Source organism: Lepus europaeus, chromosome X (assembly GCF_033115175.1).
Source record: "Lepus europaeus isolate LE1 chromosome X, mLepTim1.pri, whole genome shotgun sequence".
Taxonomy (NCBI): domain Eukaryota; kingdom Metazoa; phylum Chordata; class Mammalia; order Lagomorpha; family Leporidae; genus Lepus; species Lepus europaeus.
In genome coordinates this window covers 15,508,250-15,530,262 of record NC_084850.1, presented here as the reverse complement: position 1 = coordinate 15,530,262, position 22,013 = coordinate 15,508,250, and the positions used below count along the sequence as shown (strand labels likewise).

General features: G+C 38.9%; 1 protein-coding gene across 3 annotated transcripts in view; it reads right to left on the bottom strand.

Moving 5' to 3' along the window:
- ATP11C (ATPase phospholipid transporting 11C) overlaps positions 1-22,013 on the bottom strand; it is a 224,656-nt gene that overhangs the window by 22,222 nt on the left and 180,421 nt on the right. For all 3 annotated transcript variants that reach the window (XM_062184317.1, XM_062184316.1, XM_062184315.1), the window contains 4 exons: positions 20,208-20,310; positions 18,887-19,032; positions 9,148-9,207; positions 1,503-1,630 (listed from right to left, as the gene is read on the bottom strand). In XM_062184317.1, coding sequence (XP_062040301.1) covers positions 1,503-1,630; positions 9,148-9,207; positions 18,887-19,032; positions 20,208-20,310 — 437 coding nt within the window. The remainder of the gene's footprint in view (positions 1-1,502; positions 1,631-9,147; positions 9,208-18,886; positions 19,033-20,207; positions 20,311-22,013) is intronic.

The window sequence follows — 22,013 nt, the reverse complement described above, 5'->3', positions numbered from 1 at the left end:
GCCAGGCCAAAGCTAGGGGTCTGAAACTCAATACAGGTCTGATTCATGCATGGCTGGGATCCAACTACTTGGGCTATCCTTCACGGACTTCCCAGGCACATTAGCAGGAATTGGATTGGATGTGGAACAGCCGGGACTTGAATTGGCACTCATACGGGATGCTGTCTGTGACTTAATCTGCTGCACCACAATGCCAGCCTCAGGTATCCTTTATTTAGCAATACATACATCTTCTATAAACTAATATTTTTATCCTTAGCTTTAGGTTTAATCTATAAAAATCCAATTAAATCATAGGTTAAGCCACTAGAGTTAGAGCCAAGTTTCCCATCAACAGAGAATAACATCCATTTCCCACTAACACAAAATGCGTACAATGACTCCATGAGCTATTTTTTTCCCCAACAAAACGGTTTTAGAATGGGGCTAACCATGGGGGACAGCTAATGCTTCAAGAGCAGTTAACAAGAGAAAGGGTAACATAACCCCATCAGTTCAATCCATTACAAGTAGGAATTAACATTCTAAATTAGAAAGGATATTTTTGTGTGCTTCTTTTGTATGGTTAAATATCACATCTTCCTGTGAAACACCAGAACACTTTGATGCTGTAGGCTCAAGTTTTAGAAACTGGTGACTTGGAGGGCTGGCACTGTGGCATAGTGAGTAAAGTTGCTGCCTGTGGTGCCAGCATCTCATATGGGCAACCAGTTCGATTCCCTGTTGCTCCACTTCTGATTTAGCTCCTTGCTAATGGCCTGGGAAAGTAGCAGAAGTCCTGGCTCCTGGCTTTGGCCTGGCCCAGCCCTGGCTGTTGCAGCCATCTGGGGAGTGAAACCAGTGGATGGAAGATATTCTCTCTCATATTCTCTCTCTCTCTCTCTCTCTCTCTCTCTCTCTCTTTCACTCTGACTTTCAAATAAATAAATGAATCTTCTTTTTTTCTTTTAAGAAATCGATGACTCAGGCATGACATTGTGGTACAGTGGTACACCACTTGCAACAGTGACATCCAATATGGGCACCAGTTCAAATCTTGACTGCTCCACTTCTGATCCAGCTCCCTGATAGTATGCCTGGGAAGGCAAAAGAAGATACCCCAAGTGCTTAGGCCCCTACCACACAAATGGTAGACCCAGATGAAGCTCCTGGCTTCAGCCTGGCCCATTGCCAGCCATGGCATTTTGGGGAGTAAAGCAGCAGAAGGAAGACGTCTCCCTCCCTCCCTCCCGTCATCTCTCTCTCTCAAATATATAAATAGATTTTAAAAAAAGAATTCGATGACTCTGAACTAAGTGCTTCACATATAATTCAAGTACATTGCCCACAACTAGGAAATACGTTATTTTACTCTTGAATGGTCTGGTTTCAGTAGCAAAAAATTCAGAGCAGAAATATATAATAAAACAAGATGGGCAGACCTGTCACTTCTTTACCTACAGACGAAATGACACTCCTAACTTTGAATGTCTGAGGGGGTTTTAACCATATGTTCAACTTACATATACAACCGGGGGTCTGAGGTCAGTGTGTCAATGTTGATGTGCTGTTCCAGTAAACTGTAAGCCAGAATGGGCAGGGAAGTGAAGCAGATATTGTACATTGTAAGATAAGCAGCATCATACAGGGGCTGAAATAACAGAGAATAAATAGATATATTGAAACATTCATCTACCAGATGGTATTTATACATTGGGAAAAATCACTAGCTAAGACAAGACAGTTTCCTTTCATGCTTTTAGTGATAGTAAAGGTAAAGAAAATTTTTAAAATAAGGTCATCTACTTGGAGCCATAAAAAAGAAATGATCATATTGTGATACACCATATTAATATACCCTCACCTTTAATTGGATCTTATTCAATGTTTAAATAATAAAATGGAAATGGCATAGAAAATTAATTATTTTGAAAAAAAAATTATGTGGGATCTCTGTCTTTAATGTGCTGTACATTGCTATTTAATGTTATAATTAGTAATCCAATGGTAGTTTTTTCACTCGATGTTGCTATGGGGGCAAAATGTTGAAACCTTTACCTAATATATACTAAATTGATCTTCTGTATACAAAGAGAATTGAAAATGAATCTTTACATGAATGGAAGGGGAGGGGTAGCGGGAGGGGGGAGGGTTGCGGGCGGGAGGGAAGTTGTGGGAGGGGGGAAGCCATTGTAACCCACAAGCTATACTTTGGAAATTTATATTCATTAAATAAAAGTTTAATAAAAAAAAAATAATAATATAGGCCGAATTTCTAACAGATGTTTAATAAATTTTCAAAAGATTTTTGAGTAGCTAAAAACTTAGCTATCTAGCAGCTACCTCAGAAAAGTTTAAATACAAATAACAAGATAGGAATCCATAAAGAAACTAAATACAGGCACTAGCCAGTTTATGCCACAGCACTTTCGTTAATTCTTTACATATTTTTGGTCAATATTTTACAGGTTCAAATCCTATAGCAAATCTTTTCTAATGCCGGCTTCCTGACATTCTTCCTTACTGTACTAATAAACCTGATTTGATCAACTACAAGTATATTCCTGGTAGTTTATGGCTGGAGGCGTTGACCCTAGAATAGAACTGGACATACAGAAAGCATTCAGAAATATTGGAAAAATGAATGAGTATAAATTGGAAACTATAACACATTTGTAAAGGATTACTTTGATAATACAAATACCTTTTATTGAAAAAAAATTTAAGATAGTCTATGAACCTCTGATAAACATACTTACTGAGTTTAGTATTTATCTATACAGTGTTAGATACTCTCATACAACTTTCCATCATCTGAATAAATAACATCCCATATGTAATTTTTGCATTTCAGAAATGTTCTTAATAAAATTATATTTAAATATGACACAAATGAACACAATTATGCATTTTTAATTAGTGGCTACAAAGGATATAATCATTGTCATAATGAAGACTGATTCAAAAGCTTGGGAACAACTTAAATGGAACATTAATTTACTCAATAGTTGACTTTAGAAAATTCCCTGAGTGCCTATTATGAACCAAAATGGTGACAGAGATGATTTACCCCATTTCTACTAAGGAGTTTAAATTTTAGACAGATAGGCAGAACAGGGTATGCACATGGAGCTGGGGACACACAGAAAGGACAACAACTCTGTTCTAAAGTAGTGACAAAGAGAATGCAGACAATGTCGCAAAATGGATGGCTCTCTGTAGAAAATGGAGATATAAATATTTCCCACACACTCTCTATAAGTAAATATTAAAGCACAGTAAAAATGTTTTACTGAATTAAAAAGGACAATAAAACACGTGTTATATTCTTTTTAATTCACAAGGGAGAGGACTAGTCCATTGCAAATAACACTACATTTTCTTGGGAAATTATCCATACTCAATAACGAGTAAATTAAAAAAAAAACAAAACACAACAACTCAGATTTACTGTAGTGTAATTGAGTCTTGAATTTCATTCAAATGAAAACATTATCAATCTACTTTTGTCTTACTATGGTACTTTAAGGCTACATGGGAGACAACTGTAATTCTTAGATACATAAATAGGACAAAGAATGTCCTCAAACAGGTTTAGCTGATAAAACTGTTTCTTTGTAAACCTATTACAAATATTTTCATGAAGCAAAAGAGTATTAGCTCAGCTTAAGCTAAAGAAAGATTTGATTTTTGTTTAATGAATCTGACTCCTGGGGTGTGGTCACTTGGCCTGGTGATTAAAACGCCACTTAGGACCCCCACATTCCATATTGGATTGCCTGGATATGACTCTCAGTTTTGCTCTTGATTCTAACTTTGTGCAAATGCACACCCTGGGGGACAGACAATGGCTCAAGTACTTGGGTCTCTTCCACTCACATGGAGACCTGGATTGAGTTGGCTTGGCCCAAGGCTGAGTGTTGTGGGCATTTGGGAATCAAACCAGTAGATGGAAAACATCTCCTTCCTTCCATCCCTCCCTCTCTAATTCTTAAATAAAATGTGTGAGTCTTGGTTCTATATTATTCAAAGCCCAGAGAACATCTAGTGTGGTTCTGGATTAATGAAGGATGACTAACCACACATACTCCAAAGATACTTGCAATAAAGCTTGCTATGCTAACCGAGCACCAAAAAGGAAACCTGTTGAAGTGAAATGGACAATATGAGAAACAGTGACTTGATCAGCCCTTGCCTGACTGTTGATGAACAACTTAAAACTTTATCCCTTTTAGTATTTTTTTGTTCTACTTAATACTATTGGTTGAACTCTTTAATTAACACACAATTATTCTTAGGTGTTTAAATTTAACTGAAAACTGACCCCTGTTAAATATAAGAGTGGGAATAAGATGGAGGAGATGTACAATTGGAGACATGCTCAATTAGACTTGCCCCAAATGGTAGAGTGAGAAACGTGCCAGGGGATTCCAATTCAATCCCATCAAGGTGGCATGTACCAATGCCATCTCACTAGTCAAAGGGATCAGTTTCAGTTCACAATTGATCACACTGATAGGTCTAAGAGTCAAAGGGATCACATAAACAAGACTAGTGGCTGCTAATACTAACTGATAGAATTAAAAAGGAGAGAATGATCCAACATGGGAAGGGGGATACACAGCAGACTCATAGAATGGCAGATGTCCTAAAGAGCACTCTGAAGACGATACTTTCAGGGATCATTTCCATAGTTCGCTAAACAGCACCCTGGCCTCAGAATCAGCCCTCAAGGCATTCGGATCTGGCTAAAAAGCCCAAAGCCCATGACAGTTTCACAGGCCTGGAAAGCCAAGACACTCTGGCAAAAAAACAAACAAACAAACAAAAACAACACAGAACCCTAAATGAAAGATCTCTGTGAGTGAGATCCCTGTGGAAAGAACGGGCCATCAAAGAAGGAGGCACCTTTCTCTGAAGGGAGGAGAGAACTTCCACTTTGACTATGGCCTTGTCTAAATGAGATCGGAGTTGGCAAACACAAAAGGCTTCCATAGCCTTGGCTGCTCATGACAAGAGCCTAGGGTGATTACTGACGCCAAAAACAAGAGTGTCAATTGTTAAGTCAACAACAGGAGTCACTGTGCACTTGCTCCCCATGTAGGATCTCCATCCTTAATGTGTTGTACAACGTGAACTAATGCTATAACTAGTACTCAAACAGTACTTTATACTTTGTGTTTCTGTGTGGGTGCAAACTGTTGAAATATTTACTTAATATATACTAAATTGATCTTCTGTGTATACAGATAATTGAAAAATGAATCATTATGTGAATGGAATGGGAGAGGGAGCGGGAGATGGGAGGGTTGCGAGTGCGAGGGAAGTTATGGGAGGGGGGAAGCCACTGTAATCCAAAAGTTGTACTTTGGAAATTTATATTTATTAAAGAAAAGTTAAAAAAAGGTTGCTATGGTCAGCAATAGAACCAAGCCCAAGTAAAAATCAGATTTTTGCATATCATGTCATCTTCTTCCATAGTGACCTTCCTTTTACCTGGTATACTCTCCCTCTAAGATATCTGTGGAGGATTAGGGAATGACCTACTGCAATAAGTGAGGGATGAACAGTAAAAAAAAGGTGTAAAAGTGTAGGAAGTGCACTCTCAGGGGAGAACTGTAGAGAAAACTGCACTGGAAATCCTACAAGAGGAAGAGGAATGCCGTGGACCTGTGTGGAAGGTGCAGACGTGCAGCATGAACAAGAACATGGCGCACAACTGTACCAGCCGGAAGCTAGAGCAGGAGGCAGCTAGGGGGTGGAGGTAAGACAGGACTGCAGAAAGCCATGGTGATACAGCCGGAGGGAGAGTGTGGTGTGACTGTTTTGGTCCGGAGCCATGATGGCTAGCAGTTGCTAGTAATTGCTCACAGACCCGGTGGAAGTAGAGGGGGCACATTTATCTAGCCCCAATTTTCACACAGTAGCGCTGGCTGCCTGGCTGAGAAAGTGCGGGCAACATTTTGGGTGTGGGCGGGAGCTACGGAAGACTTTGTGTGTTCGAACAGCAACTGGCTGAGACAGGACCCCATGTCCTTGGCAGTACTGGCCGTAGTGGCAGGCACAAAGCAACAATCAGCCAGTGGCTCTTATGTATGCAGGTGATCAAGAGATTCTAGTGTAGGGAATAATCTGCAGTTCCCACTGTCTTTTGAGTTTGGCTGGGAGATGGCTAGGCAACCACGTGGGACAGCGAGGCACCAACATCCTAAGCAGAGCTGTCTTGGGGAACATCTGCCTCTCTACTGACTGGACAGGCTGACAGGGCAGAAAAAATCTGGGCAACCAGTGACTGTGGGAGCTTTGTGTGCTGATACATTGGGGACTTGGTGGTTACATGAGAAGTTGCAGGGTGTAGTGGGGTCTCTGGGCAATCACTGCGTGCAGCTCCACAAGCTTGGAGCTCTTTGGTTGCCTACAGCATTTCACTGCAGTAGGAACTGTGGTCAGAGTGAAGACTGCACACATGACTCATGTGGTTCATATGGTGGCTTGGAACACACTGGGAGCAAACACCCAGGCATTGAGATCTACCACACCCAACTTGGTTGTTACCCTGGACACTCACCCCATGCCCAAGCACTGACCAGAGCCCCCTGGCCACACCCACCACTCACCTCTTAGGATTCAATGAAAGTGCATACATTCCATTAAGCCACAGAGGCATAGCTCAAAGATAAAAGCCATCAGAAGAAAAAAAAATCAACTCACAAATGACTAAAAGCAAATGCAGAAATTCAAGCAATAAGAATAAGGAAGACACCATGAGCCCCCAAAAGGAACACAACAACATTTCAATATCAGAATATGAAGATGAAGAGATTGAGGAAATGCTAGAAATGGAATTAAAAAACTTAATCTTAGGATTACTCGAAAGTATTCAGAAGCAAATCCAAGAACTAAATAACACCATAGATGACATGCATAAAGTAGGCACTCAAGAAATATGTGTCAAATGAATAAACCTACCAGCTGAGTAACTGAATGAGCCAAACATCAACTCCTATTGAAACCTAAGCAGGTAGATAACCAAAGCAGCCTGAAGAGAATTTAGGGTCTCAATCACAGCTGGCTTTATAAGGAATGCCTTTTCTTTCCACCACACAATTTATGCTTGGTAAACATGTTTTAAAAGGACAACAAAGCAACAGATTCCTTCCAAAATAAAAACAGTGTTTCAACCATATCACACCAATTTCCCTTTAACACTGTGCTACAAATTTCTTAACAAACTCTGAAATATCTTTTTAATACCTTCATTCATCTAAGAAGTGAATAATTAGATATTTTGAGCAATAGGAATATCATTATATTCTTAGAATTTTATCTACGAACTATACTGTATCTGCTAAAAACTAATTAGAAATTAAAAAATTCTAAAAGAATAAAGGAAACTTTTTCTCCCCCCCAAAATAATAATTTGAATGCTCAATAAAAACTTATTGATCAGGGCCAGCGCTCTGGCACAGTGGGATAAAGCCCCAGCCTGCACTGCCGGCATCCCATATGGATACCGGTTCTAGTCCCGCTGCTCCTCTTCCAATCCAGCTCTCTGCTATGGCCTGGGAAAGCAGTAGAAGGTCGCCCAAGTGCTTGGGCCCCTGCACCCACTGGGAGACCTAGAAGAAGCTCCTGGCTTCAGATCACCTCAGCTCTGGACATTGTGGTCATTTGGGGAGTGAACCAGCGGAATGGAAGTCTTCTCTCTCTCTCTCTCTCTCTCTCTGGCTCTACATCTCTCTGTAACTCTTTCAAATAAAAAAAATTAATTCTTAAAAAAAAACCTCTTTGATCAGAATTCATCAAACTCTCTGTAACTAATATTATTTATTTTGACTACAAGAAACCTGATGGTGGAGCTGGTGTTATGGTGTAGCAGTTCAAGCCAATGCCTGCATCACCAATATCCCATATCAGAGTACTGGGTTGAGTCCTGGCTGCTCTGATTCCAATCCAGCTACCTGCTCATCTGCCTGGGAAAGCAGCTGAAGAGGGTGTAAGTGCTTGGAGCTGTGCTACACACGTCAGAAACCCAGATTATGTGTTCCAGGCTCCTGGCTTTGATCTGGTCCAACCTTGGCTGTTGCAGACATTTGAGTAGTCAATTAGACAGAAGGAAGTGTTTATCTAGCAATCACAGTTTCTTGGCCAACTCCAAGATCAACACTTTTCTATATAATCAATGTTAGAAACTGAAAAGATATGATATTTTTTGATAAATCATTAAAATATAACATTATAGCATTGATGAGACATAATTCACACATTAATAAAAAGAAAAAAAGTGTAGTGGTGCAGCAGGTGAGGCAGCAGCTTGCAATGCTGGCATTCAATATTACAGTGCTGGTTCAAGTCCCAGCTGCTCTGCTTCAGCTCTGATCTAGCTCCCTGCTAAGGTGTCTGGGAAAGCAGCCAAGGATGACCCAAGAACTTGGTCCCTGCCACCCAAGAGGGAGATCCAGATGGAGTTCTTGGCTCCTGGTTTCCAACTGACTCAGCCCCGGATGCTGTGGCCATTTGGGAAGTTAATCAGCAGACAGAAGATCTCTGTCTCTCTCTTTCTCCCTCTGTCACTAACCCTTTCAAATAAATAAATATATCTTTAAAAAAAAAGAAAAAAAAATCGGGCTGGCGCTGTGGCGCAGCGGGTTAAAGCCCTGGCCTGAAGTGCTATCATCCCATATGGGTGCCAGTTCTAGTACTGGCTGCTCCTCTTCTGATCCAGCTCTCTGCTATGGCCTGGGAAAGCAGTAGAAGACGGCCCAAGTCCTTGGGCCCCTGCAACCACGTGGAAGACCCGGAAGCAGCTCCTGGCTCTGGATCGGCGCAGCTCCAGCCATTGTGGTCGTCTGGGGAGTGAACCAGCAGATGGAATACCTTTCTCTCTGTCCCTACCTCTGTCATTCAAATAAATAAAAATAATCTTAAAGAAAAAAAAATGAAAAAGCATTTTAATGTTGTCTCAACTCCAAAAGTAAAAAAAAAAAAATAAGTAGAAAATGTAAAGATACAAACGTTTGCTTTTGTGAAAAACAAGGCCAAGAAGATCAACCGTTTGAAGCAAAAAAGAAATCCTTTAGCTTTGGACATACATCTCTAATCCCTAAAAGGAAATATATTAGCAGCAAATGTAAACTATACTATAACAAAAAAACAAAATACACAAACCTGTTGTGAGAATCCACAGAAGAACTGGTATAAAAACTGTGGTAAAATGAAACAAAGGTTCTGGAAAAAAAAATTAACACAAGAGTTAGTACTCTCACTTGATAAACCTTTTAAACTAAAACAACAAACTATATTCCAAGTAATCTTTAGTCATTCCTGAATCCTTCTAATGTAAAAATAGTATAAAATAACAGGTATAAGGAAACAATTCAAAACCAAATGATTAATTCATATTAAAACTAACTTTTGCCCTACCAGTGTAGAAGAGGATCTCAGTTACTTTAATGAGACTTCTTTCTATTCCAAGAAGAAATGATCTAGCCAATATGAACACCTAATGATATGGTAACTTAAACACAAATTTCCAAAATCATAAAACAGACTGACATAATGCTGTTAAGTATATGCTTTAGAGTCAATTAATGTGAATAGTCAGGAAATTATTAGATTATGTTGATATCAGTAGTAATAATGTTATTTGAACTTTATTATTGCTTCATCAAATAATCAACATATCATTAATATGTAAAGATGGCATTGTTTGCAATACCAAAAAAGTCAATCTTAGGGATTTAGCATATAACTGGGGAATATTAAAAACTAGTAGAGAAAAAAATACAAGCTGGGAATTCATCACTTAAGAGTCACTAAATGTGACTATAAAAACTAAATTTCTTAATGCAGAATTACCAGAATGAGGATTTTTAAATGAGTACTATCTTTTAAAGTAGTCCGTGAACTTATTTGCGTGCTGCTGTCAATTTTGCACAATATCTCTGGATGTCTCATTGGGAAGCACATTTAAGAGCCTACTTTTTAGCCACGGTGCTCAACTGGTCTCACACTGCCTCTTAGTTAAATCACCAGAATTAGTTCTAGGAGACTTCAGGTTGTTTTGGGTATAGAAGGAGCATATCTCAACACAAGGCAGTATATGAAAAACCAAAGCCAGTATTACACTGAATGGGGAAAAGCTGGGAGCACTGCCACTAAGATGCGGAACCAAACAATGATACTTACTTTCAACATTACTGTTCAACATAGTTCTGAAAGTTTTATCAGAGCCAATTAGGCAAGAAAAAGAAATCAAAGGAATACAAACAGGAAAGGAGGAAGTCAAACTATCCCTGTTTCCAGATGATATGATCCTATAAATAGGGAAGCCAAAAGACTTCACAAGTGACTATGGGGAACTTATAAGAATTTGGCAAAGTTTGCAGGTTATAATAAAATCAATACACAAAAATCAACAGCAATTGTATACCCAAAGGAATGCCATGGCTGAGAAAGAACTTATAAGATCAGTCTTATTCACAACAGGTACAAAAAAAGATCAACCTAGAAATAAATTTTACTAAGGATATGACAAATTTTTATACTAAAAATTATAAAACATTAAGGAAAAAACAGAAGACATAGAAAAATGGAAGAATCTTCATATTTATGGACTGGAAGAAATAATACCATCAACAAATCCATACTACTGACAACAATTTACAGATTCCATGCAATCCCAATCAAAATACCAAGGACATTCTTCTCAGATTTAGAAAAAACAATCCTAGGAAGGGCTCCACGATGGGGGAATAGGGATGGAGCTCACTGATAGTCCAGGAAAAGATAGTTTAATAAAAGTGGAGATACTGTAGTCTCAGGGAAGAGTTAGGAAAAAAAAAACTGCAGAGGAAACTCTTCCAGAATTAGTGGGACACGATGGACCTATGTGGAGGGCATGGGCGCCCATGGCTCGGGACCCCAAAACGTGGAGTCTACGCACCAGCACTGGAAACGGAGGTGAGGTGAAATGGCAGTAGCCCGAGACACTGGCAGAAAAGTGGCAGGAAGAGACTAGAGGGAACAAGGCTTGAAGCCCAGTGGGGGAAAGTACACCAGCATAACTAGAGGAGAGAGAAAAAAAATAAAAGGGACCGGTACAGACATGATTCTCTCTCCACGGACCTTACAAAGGCGGGGAAGAAAATAGAGCAAGTGCCATTTTGGACATACATAACAGCTGCCCCAGTTCAGGGCTGCATCTGCCCTCAGCCAAGCAGAAAAACCTGACTCTGATGGGGAGAAATAACTGGAGATTCAGACCTAGTCTGTGGAGCTTATGAACCAGAACTGTGGGAAAAAAAAAAAAAAAACTGAGGGTGTGTGGGAGAACTCACGGTGTGGCTAAGATGTGAGTAGTCTTGGTGGGAGACGCCACCAATTTGGTCGGCTTTGGCTACGCGGTGAGAGACATTGCAGGGGAATCTGAGCTTACACTGAGGACTGCACAGATCCTTTGTGTGGTCCTTGGGACAGAGCAGACAAATATACCCACTGGGGCTAGTGCTCAGGCATTGATTGATATCAACAAGAAGAGCTCAGCTGAGTGAAATTACCTCCCTTCTGAATAAAAATTAGACTCACAGCAGACTTCTCTTCAGAAACCCTACAGGCTAGAAGGGAAGGCGATATAGCCCAGGTACTAAGAGAGAAAAACTGCCAGCCCAGAATATTATATCCAGCAAAGCTCTCATTTGTGAATGAAGGTGAAATAAAGACCTTTCATAGCAAACAGAAATTGAAAGAATTTGTCACCACTCATCCAGGCCTGCAAAACACGCTTAAAGATATGTTGGCTGGTGCTGCAGATCACTAGGCTAATCCTCTGCCTGCGGCACCTGCACCCCAGGTTCTAGTCCTGGTTGGGTTGCCGGATTCTGACCCGGTAGCTCCTCTTCCAGTTCAGCTCTCTATGTGGCACGGGAAGGCAGTGGAGGATAGCCAAAGTGCTTGGGCCCTGCACACCCATGGGAGACCAGGAGGAAGAACCTCGCTCCTGGCTTCGGATCTGTGCAGTGCGCCGGCTGTAGCAGCCATTCGGGGGTAAACCAACGGAAGGAAGACCTTTCTCTGTCTCTCTCTCTCTTACTGTCTAACTCCGCCCTTAAAAAAAAAAAAAAAGATGTTTACACACAGAAACATAGAAACATGGCCATCATACGAAAGAAGGAAAAGGAAGAAAATCTCCCAGTAAAAGATCACAGGAAGTTCAAAGCATATATTAGAAATATCTTTGGGAAAATGGCAGGACAAAGTCCCTACTTAACAATAGTCACAATTGAACGTAAATGGCCTCAACTCTCAAGTTAAAAACCACAGACTGGCTGAATGGATTAAAAAACAAAACACATCTATTTGCTGCTTACAAGAAATGCATCTTTCCAACAAAGATGCATGCACACTGAAAGCAAAAGGTAGGAAAAAGATATTCCATGCCAACAGAAACCAAAAAAGAGCTGGAGTAGCCATCTTAGTATCAGACAAAATAAACTTTAACACAAAAACTGTTAAGAGAGACAAAGAGGGGCACTACATAATGATTAAGGGATCAATTCAACAGGAAGATGTAACTATTATAAACGTATATGCACCTAATTACAGGGCACAAGACTATTTAAAAGATATGTTAAGGAACTTAAAGGGAGACTTAGACTCCAATACAATAGTATTGGGGACTTCAATACTTCACTTTCAGAAATAGACAGTTTAACTAGACAGAAGATCATCAAGGAAACAGATTTAATCAACAATATAGCCCAAATAGATCTAACAGATATCTATAGAACTTTCATGCTACACTTGGAAAGGCACCAAATAAATGAGCTTTCAATGCAGCTCAAGGATCTAGAAACACTGCAGCAAACCAGACCCAAAAGCAGTAGGAGAAGAGAAATAATTAAAATTAGAAATCAACAGAATTGAATCCAAAAAAACATTACAAAAAATCAGCGAGAGGAGCTGTCTTTTTGAAAAAATAAACAAAATTGACACCCCATTGGCCCAACTAACTAAAGAAGAAGAGAAAAGACCCAAATCAATAAAATCAGAGATGAAAAAGGGAATGTAACAGTAGACACCACAGAAATAAAGAGTCATCAGAATTTACCACAAGGACTTGTATGCCAGCAAACAGGGAAATCTGTCATAAATGGAGAGATTCCTAGACACATGCAACCTACCTAAATTGAACCATGAAGTCACAGAAAACCTAAACAGACCCATAACAGAGACAGAAATTCAATCAGTAATAAAGGCCCTCCCAACAAAGAAAAGCCCAGGACAAGATGGATTCACTGCTGAATTCTACCAGACATTTAAAGAAGAACTAACTCCAATTCTTCTCAAAGTATCCAGAACAATTCACAAACAGGGAATCCTCCCAAATTCTTTCTATGAAGCCAGCATCACCTTAATTCCTAAACCTGAAAAAGATGCAGCATTGAAAGAGAATTACAGACCAATTTCCCTGATGAACACAGACGCAAAAATCCTCAATAAAATTCTGGCCAATAGAATGCAACAACACATCAGAAAGATCATCCACCCAGACCAAGTGGGATTTATCCCTGGTACGCAAGGATGGTTCAACGTTCGCAAATCAACCAATGTGATACACCACATTAACAAACTGCAGAAGAAAAAGCATATGATTATCTCAATAGATGCAGAGAAAGCATTTGATAAAATACAACACCCTTTCATGATGAAAACTCTAAGCAAATTGGGTATAGAAGGAACATTCCTGAACATGATCAAGGCAATTTATGAAAAACCCATGGCAATTTATGAAAAACCCTTTCTGTGGAGTGGTTTACTTTTTACTTGTTGACTACAATGGTTAGTGGTGTATTAAACTTGTGATTATAAAGGGAATTGAAAGTATGTTATTGTAAAGACTGAAGGGAAAAAAGAAAGGAAGGTGGGGTTTGAAGGAGGATGAGAAGTATGGTTATTTTCTTAGAATTTTATATATAAACACATGAAATTTGTTCTCTTTATGTTAATAAAAAATTTAAAAAGAAAATCAAACATATCCTCAAAGGATAAATATCTTCCACAACTCATGTTATTTGGAAGAATATACCAGTCTTTGGATAGCACTCCAAAGAAATGTACAGTATATGTTTTGAGTCACAATAAAGCATAAAAATAAATGACAGAGCCCCCAAGGTAACCACCTGGAAGAGTAACACTTATTTGTATATGTTTTTATCAATTACGGTACAAGACAAGATATTATCAGCAGAGTTTCATAATCATATTTATTAAAAACAAGTATTCTAGGCTGGCGCCGCAGCTCACTAGGCTAATCCTCCGCCTTGCGGCACCGGCACACCGGGTTCTAGTCCCGGTCGGGGCACCGATCCTGTCCCGGTTGCCCCTCTTCCAGGCCAGCTCTCTGCTGTGGCCAGGGAGTGCAGTGGAGGATGGCCCAAGTCCTTGAGCCATGCACCCCATGGGAGACCAGGAGAAGCACCTGGCTCCTGCCATCGGATCAGCGCGGTGCGCCGGCCGCAGTGTGCCTACCGCGGCGGCCATTGGAGGGTGAACCAACGGCAAAAGGAAGACCTTTCTCTCTCTCTGTCACTGTCCACTCTGCCTGTCAAAAAAAAAAAAAAAAAAACAACCAAGTATTCTAGGATTAGAGGCAGAATTCAGTATGGACCATGGGGGTACTTCCTGAGACGTGTGTATTATGGTTGTCTGCCTCCCTCACTAGAATGTAAGTTTCATGAGAACAGGGACACATCCTGTCTTTTTCTACAGTAAATCATTAGTGTCCAAAAGAATGCTTGCAACATAGTAGGTAAAATTAGCTGACTGACTAAAGAAGTTAGAACTTAAACTAGGCCTTAAAGGTGAATAAGATAGCTGGAACCAAGGCAAGGCAGTATGTATTATGAAAAACTATGTAAAGATTTCAAATATTTTACATCTAGATAAAATATATTTTAATTCTTTTTCTCCACAAACTATTTGAAGTGCTCTTATATACAGTAAGACAAGGCCAGAGAGGAGTGACTTAAAGCTAGACTAATGCTTATTAAGCAATGGAATGCATAGTTTTTAAGGAATAAATTGAAAAGCATAATTTTCTAAACATTAACCTGGTTAAATTATGCAAGGAGCATTGAATGGAGTACAGGGCATGAAGATCTGACACGAAGTACTAAAAGAGTAGGGCAATAAAAATTTAAAGACACAATAAAAAAATTACTTTTTTAAAAAAAGATTTATTTATTTATTTGAAAGTCAGAGTTACAGAGAATCAGAGGCAGAGAGAGAAGGAGATCTTCCATCCTCTGGTTCACTCCCCGGATGAACACAAAAGCCAGAGCTATGCCAATCCAAAGCCAGGAGCCAGGAGCTTTCTCCAGGTCTCCCACGCAGGTGCAGGGGCCCAAGGACTTGGGCTATCTTCTACTGCTTTCCCAGACGATAGCAGAGAGTTGGATCAGAAGTGGAGCAGCTGGGACTCAAACTGACACCCATATGAGATGCCGGCACTGCAGGCGGTGGTTTTACCCACTATGCCACAGCGCCGGCCCCAGAAATGACTTTTTAATTTAGCCAAGAAGGGTTGAAAATATCATAAATCATCTTGGGACAAAAAATAGCAACAACAACAAAAAGAACATTACTGCTAAATCAGTAACAAAGATGATAAGGAGCACGGAGATACCAATAAAGACAGAGCATCACCTACATAAATAACCCTGTATACTGGGAACAGCGGTATCTCAATTTCTGACTACTGGTCAACATTTGCCATTTTAATGCTTTTGTTTGTTTTGTTTACCTTAAGAGAGCATTCCTTCCATCTGGTGGCAGCTGCTTGAATTGCAGGCCAAAATCCCACAGGCAAACCAAGCCTCTGGAATATGGTCAGATTAACAGGCTGATGGGAATGGCAAATCTTCATGGGATCTCCTACCAGGTTCAGGTTAAGAGAGAGCAACCTTCATTCCCATCTAGGGATGTTAGTTACTGAGTGCAAGACTCAATAGACTCTATGAAATAGAAAGAATCCTACCTGGAAATATTCATATTCTGTTATTTCTTAACTGGGGAGACAAAAGCAAGTTATACTATATCTTTGAGTCTTACTTTCCATATATATCTAAATTGAGGTAATTCTATGTACTTTGTGAGGTTTAAAAGTTTGTGAGAAATAAAAAAAAAGTGCTTTTATCAACAAGCAAAGTACCTTACAAATATTGGGTTATCAATATCATAATTATTCTCCTCTTTCTTATCATCAAGGTTTGGCTTAGCTACAAGTTGATACTGGCTGGAAGGAAGAGTCATAGGGAATCTGTGAATCTGGAATTTTGTGTGTATGCATGTGTACATATATATGTGTGTGTGTGTGTATGTATATTATATATGATAATTTATATATAATATATTCTAGTTCTGTGCACTTAGAAGGCCTAGAATCAACTTCAGCTCAGCAGCAATGAGTACAACTAGCACCCACATTTTTATTTCTAAATACTATTTCCAAATAAAAGAAACCACAGCTACCTGGAGAAATGTCTGAATTCACGGCTAAGGCAGGAAAAATACAAAAGGAGTCTGGGACATCAGGTGGTCCCATAAAATAAAAGCTGTCTTCAAAAAACTATCAGAATATGTTGGAAGGACATAGTAGTACCCAACTGCCAAAATATGGGACAATATGAGTATCAAAATAAATAATGATAGCAATAGACTTTATCTCGTCAAAAAATGATTTGCTTCAGTAGCAGAGTCCTCTTTTCAAACAAAATTATTTAGGGCAGAACTAAGGGCCTTGACACTTTCCAAACACCATTTGAATCAAGTTATCAAAGTTAACATTATCATTAATGAGACATATTGATAACATGTGCCTCCTAATATAGTGCACTATAAAAGTTACAACCTTATTTATGTGTTGTTAGTGACAGATTTGCACAACCTGACTCTAAGGATAAGCAAACATTAGACAAATCCAAGTGGAGGGGCATTCTACAAACTAGTCAGTATTCTTCAGAAATGTTAAGACCAAGACGACAAAAAGAAGACTAAGGAAACATAAAAGTTTAAATACAAGGATGATCCTGGGAAGAAACAGAACACAAAAAGCACAACAGTGAGACCACTGATAAATTTGAATACAGTATGTACACTAGTTAAAATAATTCATCGGGGCCAGTGTTGTGGCACAGCAGGTTAAACCATGGCCTGCAGTGCCAACATCCTATATAGGCACTGGTTTGAGTCCTGGCTGCTCCACTTCCAATCCCAGCTACCTGCTAATGTGCTTGGGAAAGCAACAGAGGATGGCCCAAGTCCCTGGGCCCCTGCCACCCATGTCAGAGACCCAGATAATGCTCCTGGCTCCTGTCTGACCCAGCCCTGGCTTCTGCAGCCATTTGGGGACTGAACCAGCAGATGGAAGATATCTCTCACAGTCTCTGTCTCTCCCTTTTTCTCTGTAAGTCTTCCTCTCAAATAAAATAAATAAACGCTTTTTAAAAAGTCATTGATTTTGACAACTATAATGTAGATAATTTAAGGAGATAACAGTTGAGGAAGCTAGGCAAAGAGTATACAGGGATCTTTTTTTGATTTTACAATTTTTTCAAAGTTTGAAATTATTTCAAAATGAAAAGAAAAAAAAATTTAAAACCCTATTGAGCAGAACACAAGAGAGGAGCTCAAATTCTGCTCATATCAGTCTAAAATGATTTGCATACTTCAGAACAGTTACTTCACCTCCACATAAGACAAGTTCATTAAGCACAGAATAAATGGCTGAAGCAATATTTATGGGTTCCATAAATATTGAGGATCTTCTGGGGCTAGAAAAGGAAAGCTGATCAAGTAAATTGCCTTGTCCCCATCACTTGTCAGTAAATGCAATCATGCTTCTATCTGCTTAATTTTTGTAATTTCATTTGATCAATGACTCTACTACTATAAAAAGTAGTTTGAAATACTACTGAGTATTAAAAAGAAAGTCCACTATTGATACATGACACAACAAGCATGAAACTCTAAAACTAGTAAAATAGGCTAGATACAAAGAATACACATGATTACATTTATATGAAGTTCTAGAATAGGTGCAAACTTAAGATTACATGACACATTATAACTATATATATTCTATATTGTTTAAATGACTATGCATTGTACAGTGATATAAATAGATTAATTTTTATCTGGGGTAAGGTAAAGGAGACTTGGAATATATGAAAACTATGTAGAATGATCCAAATACTATCTTTTTGATAGGGGTGGTGATTACATGAATATACAAATTTGTTACCACTCACAGAAGTATACTTCTAGCTGATACAATTTACAGCACTTAATTTATAGTTCAAAAAAGTTGTCTTTAAAAATTCATCCTGGGTTTGGCAATGTGACACAGTGAGTTAAGACACCACTTGGGTCACTGACATCCCATATTATAGTCTCATTTCCAGTCCTGGCTGTTCTGCTTCTGATCTAGCTTCATGCTAAATGTGTCTGGGATGGCAGAAGATGGCCCAAGTGTTTGGGTTCCTGCCACCCATGTGGGAGACCAGGATGGAGTTCCTAGCTTCTGAGCTTTGGTCTGACCCAGAACTGGCTGTTAAAGCTATTTGTGTAGTAAACCAGCAAATGGAAGATCTCTTTCTCCCTTGCCCCCTCCCCCTGTAATTCTACATTTCAAATAAATACATCTTTTAAAAAATAAAAATTAATCTTAAATATCTTTCATATTTCTGCTTTCTGATTCATGAAACAGATCATTCCCCGCTTTGTTGATTGCAAATTGCAGTATCAGGACACAAAATAAATATGAAAAAAGGGGAACAAAATTATGACCACATTGAGCCAATGCTGGACTAAAAAATTACAATTGAAATTCAAATATTTTATAACATACCTTATAGAAGAAATACTGTACAAGGTGTGCTATTCTCACATAATATAGATGTCCATGAGCCAACAGCAGTTTCTTTAAATGTTTAAACTTTGGAACAGAATAATCACTATTCCTGGCTGCTTGGCGACCTTCTTTACCTTTAATACCTAAAAAAGAGAATAGTTCTATAGGGTGAATACTTTTTAGAATAACCAACTCCCTGCATTATTGTCATACTGTCTACTTGCTTAAATGTTACAGCTCATTTGTACAGTTCAGCATTTCATTTTTAAACAAAAAAAAATGCTTTCTTTTAAACAGTGACACTGAAATTTAACAAATAAAAGTAAAAACTAAGTTTAATTGGTAAGTCCTTATTTGTTAACAAAATATGAAACAATTAAATGGGATGACTATTTCAATCACTACAAGACAAATTATCTGGGGGGAAAAATTCTACATGAAAAATTGTTTTCAAGGTACTCAATAAGTGCTTACTTGTACATAATGCTAGACCAGGTGCTGCATTAAGGTCACTCAACTGGTTTTGTGGTCTATGAGCTCAATGAGACAATGGTAAACTCCTTTTTCTGAGTGAAACTCTTGAATAGAAGCTCAAGAATCCCATGAGTTCAAGCAGCTTTAGACCATTTCCACACAGGATAACCAATGAGACAATTTAAGAGTGCCATGCTATTTAGGACTACTTACAAATAAAAAACAGCATTTGGGAACCTACTCTGTAATACCAATTCCATAACCATACCCACCTCCCAAACAAAACAAAGAAAAATGAAAAAGCAACTTGTTGAGCCATTATGGTTGTTGCTTAATTGTAGCTTGGCAGGGGAAAAATTGATACAGGTGGTAGAAAAGCTGGTGTTGTATGTCAACATACAAATGCAATACTATAGCCCAAACCACCCATAACTAGTGGGAAACCATCCTATCAATTATACTTTCTTAGCCCAAACAGTTAGGAATCTCAAAAGATACAGTGCAACAACATAAGAAGGCAGTCTGGCCAAGAGTGAGAACATCCGTTAAGATTTCATGCAGGCTTGTCGAAGTCAGAGCTGAACAATCAATTGTGCTGCAGTGGGTTTAGGAAATTCACTTTACTAGAATAATAAAAAAAATCCTTTAGCTTTGTATTGGCATAGTCCCACCAGGGGTAGGACCATGGGATCAACGTGTTCCATTATCAGATGAGGCCTTTCATTGGTTAACAGTTAACATGCCCAAATTCAAATTCAAGATGAGCAATCAAAATAATCTATCTAGATACATAAGAGCACACTAGTGATAGTTTACAGCTGTCATCTCATTAGATCGTTCTTACCTATTCCCACATGGGATTCCAAGATCATACTAACATCATTGGCACCATCACCTATTGACAGTGTTATTGGACTGCCTTTTAAATTCTTCACCATTCTGACAATCTAAACAACAAATATATAAGAGGTTAGAAAAGGTCAAAGCAGAATATGAGATTGGACTATATTAGGGATTTATGCATCATTCACACTTGTAAATGGTGGCCTTCCAAACAGAAAGGTAGTTTGCTCATATATGTACGAGAGACTTGAATTCTTTGATGCAGAAGAACACAGCCATTCAAAACGTAATATCAGCACCCACTTGTTTCTATTCTATACACTTATGAACTATCAAAAAGCTTGCCTCCCACACATAGTAAAGATCAACATGTTTCCCACTTTTGTCACTGCTTCATGTGTCCCTTCAGATTATATGTTTAATGTCCAACAGTGCAGGCTAGAAAACAGATTTAGAGTAACATTAATAGGTATACTAGAATAAAAGTGGGATGTCAGAGGAAAATGTTTTTTATTCTTTTATTTTCTCTTCCCTGCTGACAATGCTATCTCCCCGAAAACCATCCAGACAACCCTTATCCCTAGGAATTTATATAATGTTAAATTCTTTTTTAAAAATTATTTATTTATTTATTTATTTGGACAGGCAGAGTTAGACAGTGAGAGAGAGAGAGAGACAGAGAGAAAGGTCTTCCTTTTCTGTTGGTTCACCCTCCAAGTGGCTGCCACGGCTGGCACACTGCGCCAATCTGAAGCCAGGAGCCAGGTGCTTCCTCCTGGTCTCCCATGCTGGTACAGGGCCCAAGCACTTGGGCCATCCTCCACTGCCTTCCCGGGTCACAGTAGAGAGCTAGACTGGAAGAGGAGCAACCGGGACAGAATCCGGCGCCCTAACCAGGACTAGAACCCAGGGTGCTGGCGCAGCAGGTGGAGGATTAGCCAAGTGAGCCAAGGCGCCGACCTAATGTTAAATTCTTATACCTACTTGGCTGCCATCTAAATTTTATTCAGTCTCCCATTGCCTGATGTGGTTTGGCATCTTTTACATGTAGCTACATTTTAAAAGAAGCCAATTAAAGGGGAGTAAGATTTGAAGAAAGATGCCCAAGATATGTGTTCAAAACCTGCTACTATTCCAAGTGTCTCTTCAAGACAAGTAAGTGATACTGTGTAGCTATGTACACAGAGTTCACGGCAGGTAATGAATAAAATGTTCAGCCTTAGTGTGAAGACACTTCTGCTTTTCCTGCTCCTGAGAAAGGTACTCATAGAAATTGTATTGGGTAAGCAGCTGCATTCTCACCTTATGTTTCAGATAATCAATGCTTTATGTGCCATACCTCAAAACCCATTGGATTCTAGCAGCCTTGAAAAAGCTTAAATAATTCAGTAGATAAATATTTTTGCACAAATTCTGTTCTCACAATTGCTCTGAATAGTTAACATAAATGAAATCCATTTCAACATCACTGAAGTGATTAAAAGTAATTTATACAAGGACAAGGCACCATGCAGTCTGTCCTTTAAACAAAACTCAGGCAGGTTTTAGTTGTATTAAGTGACACAAAAAATCCACATCCAATTCCATTTAAAACAAAATTGATATGACCATGAAATGTCAGTTTTCCCCCCAATATTTCTCTTTAATTCAGTTCTTCTTAAAAGAAATGTATGAGACTGTGAGAAATAACCTGTAAGGGGAAAAGAGTAGAAAAAAATTAAAGAACTCAAACTAAATGTTTTTTTATGGGCTACAACACTGGTTAACTAAATAGCACCTGTTGCAGTGTGTGCAGTAATGATCTGAA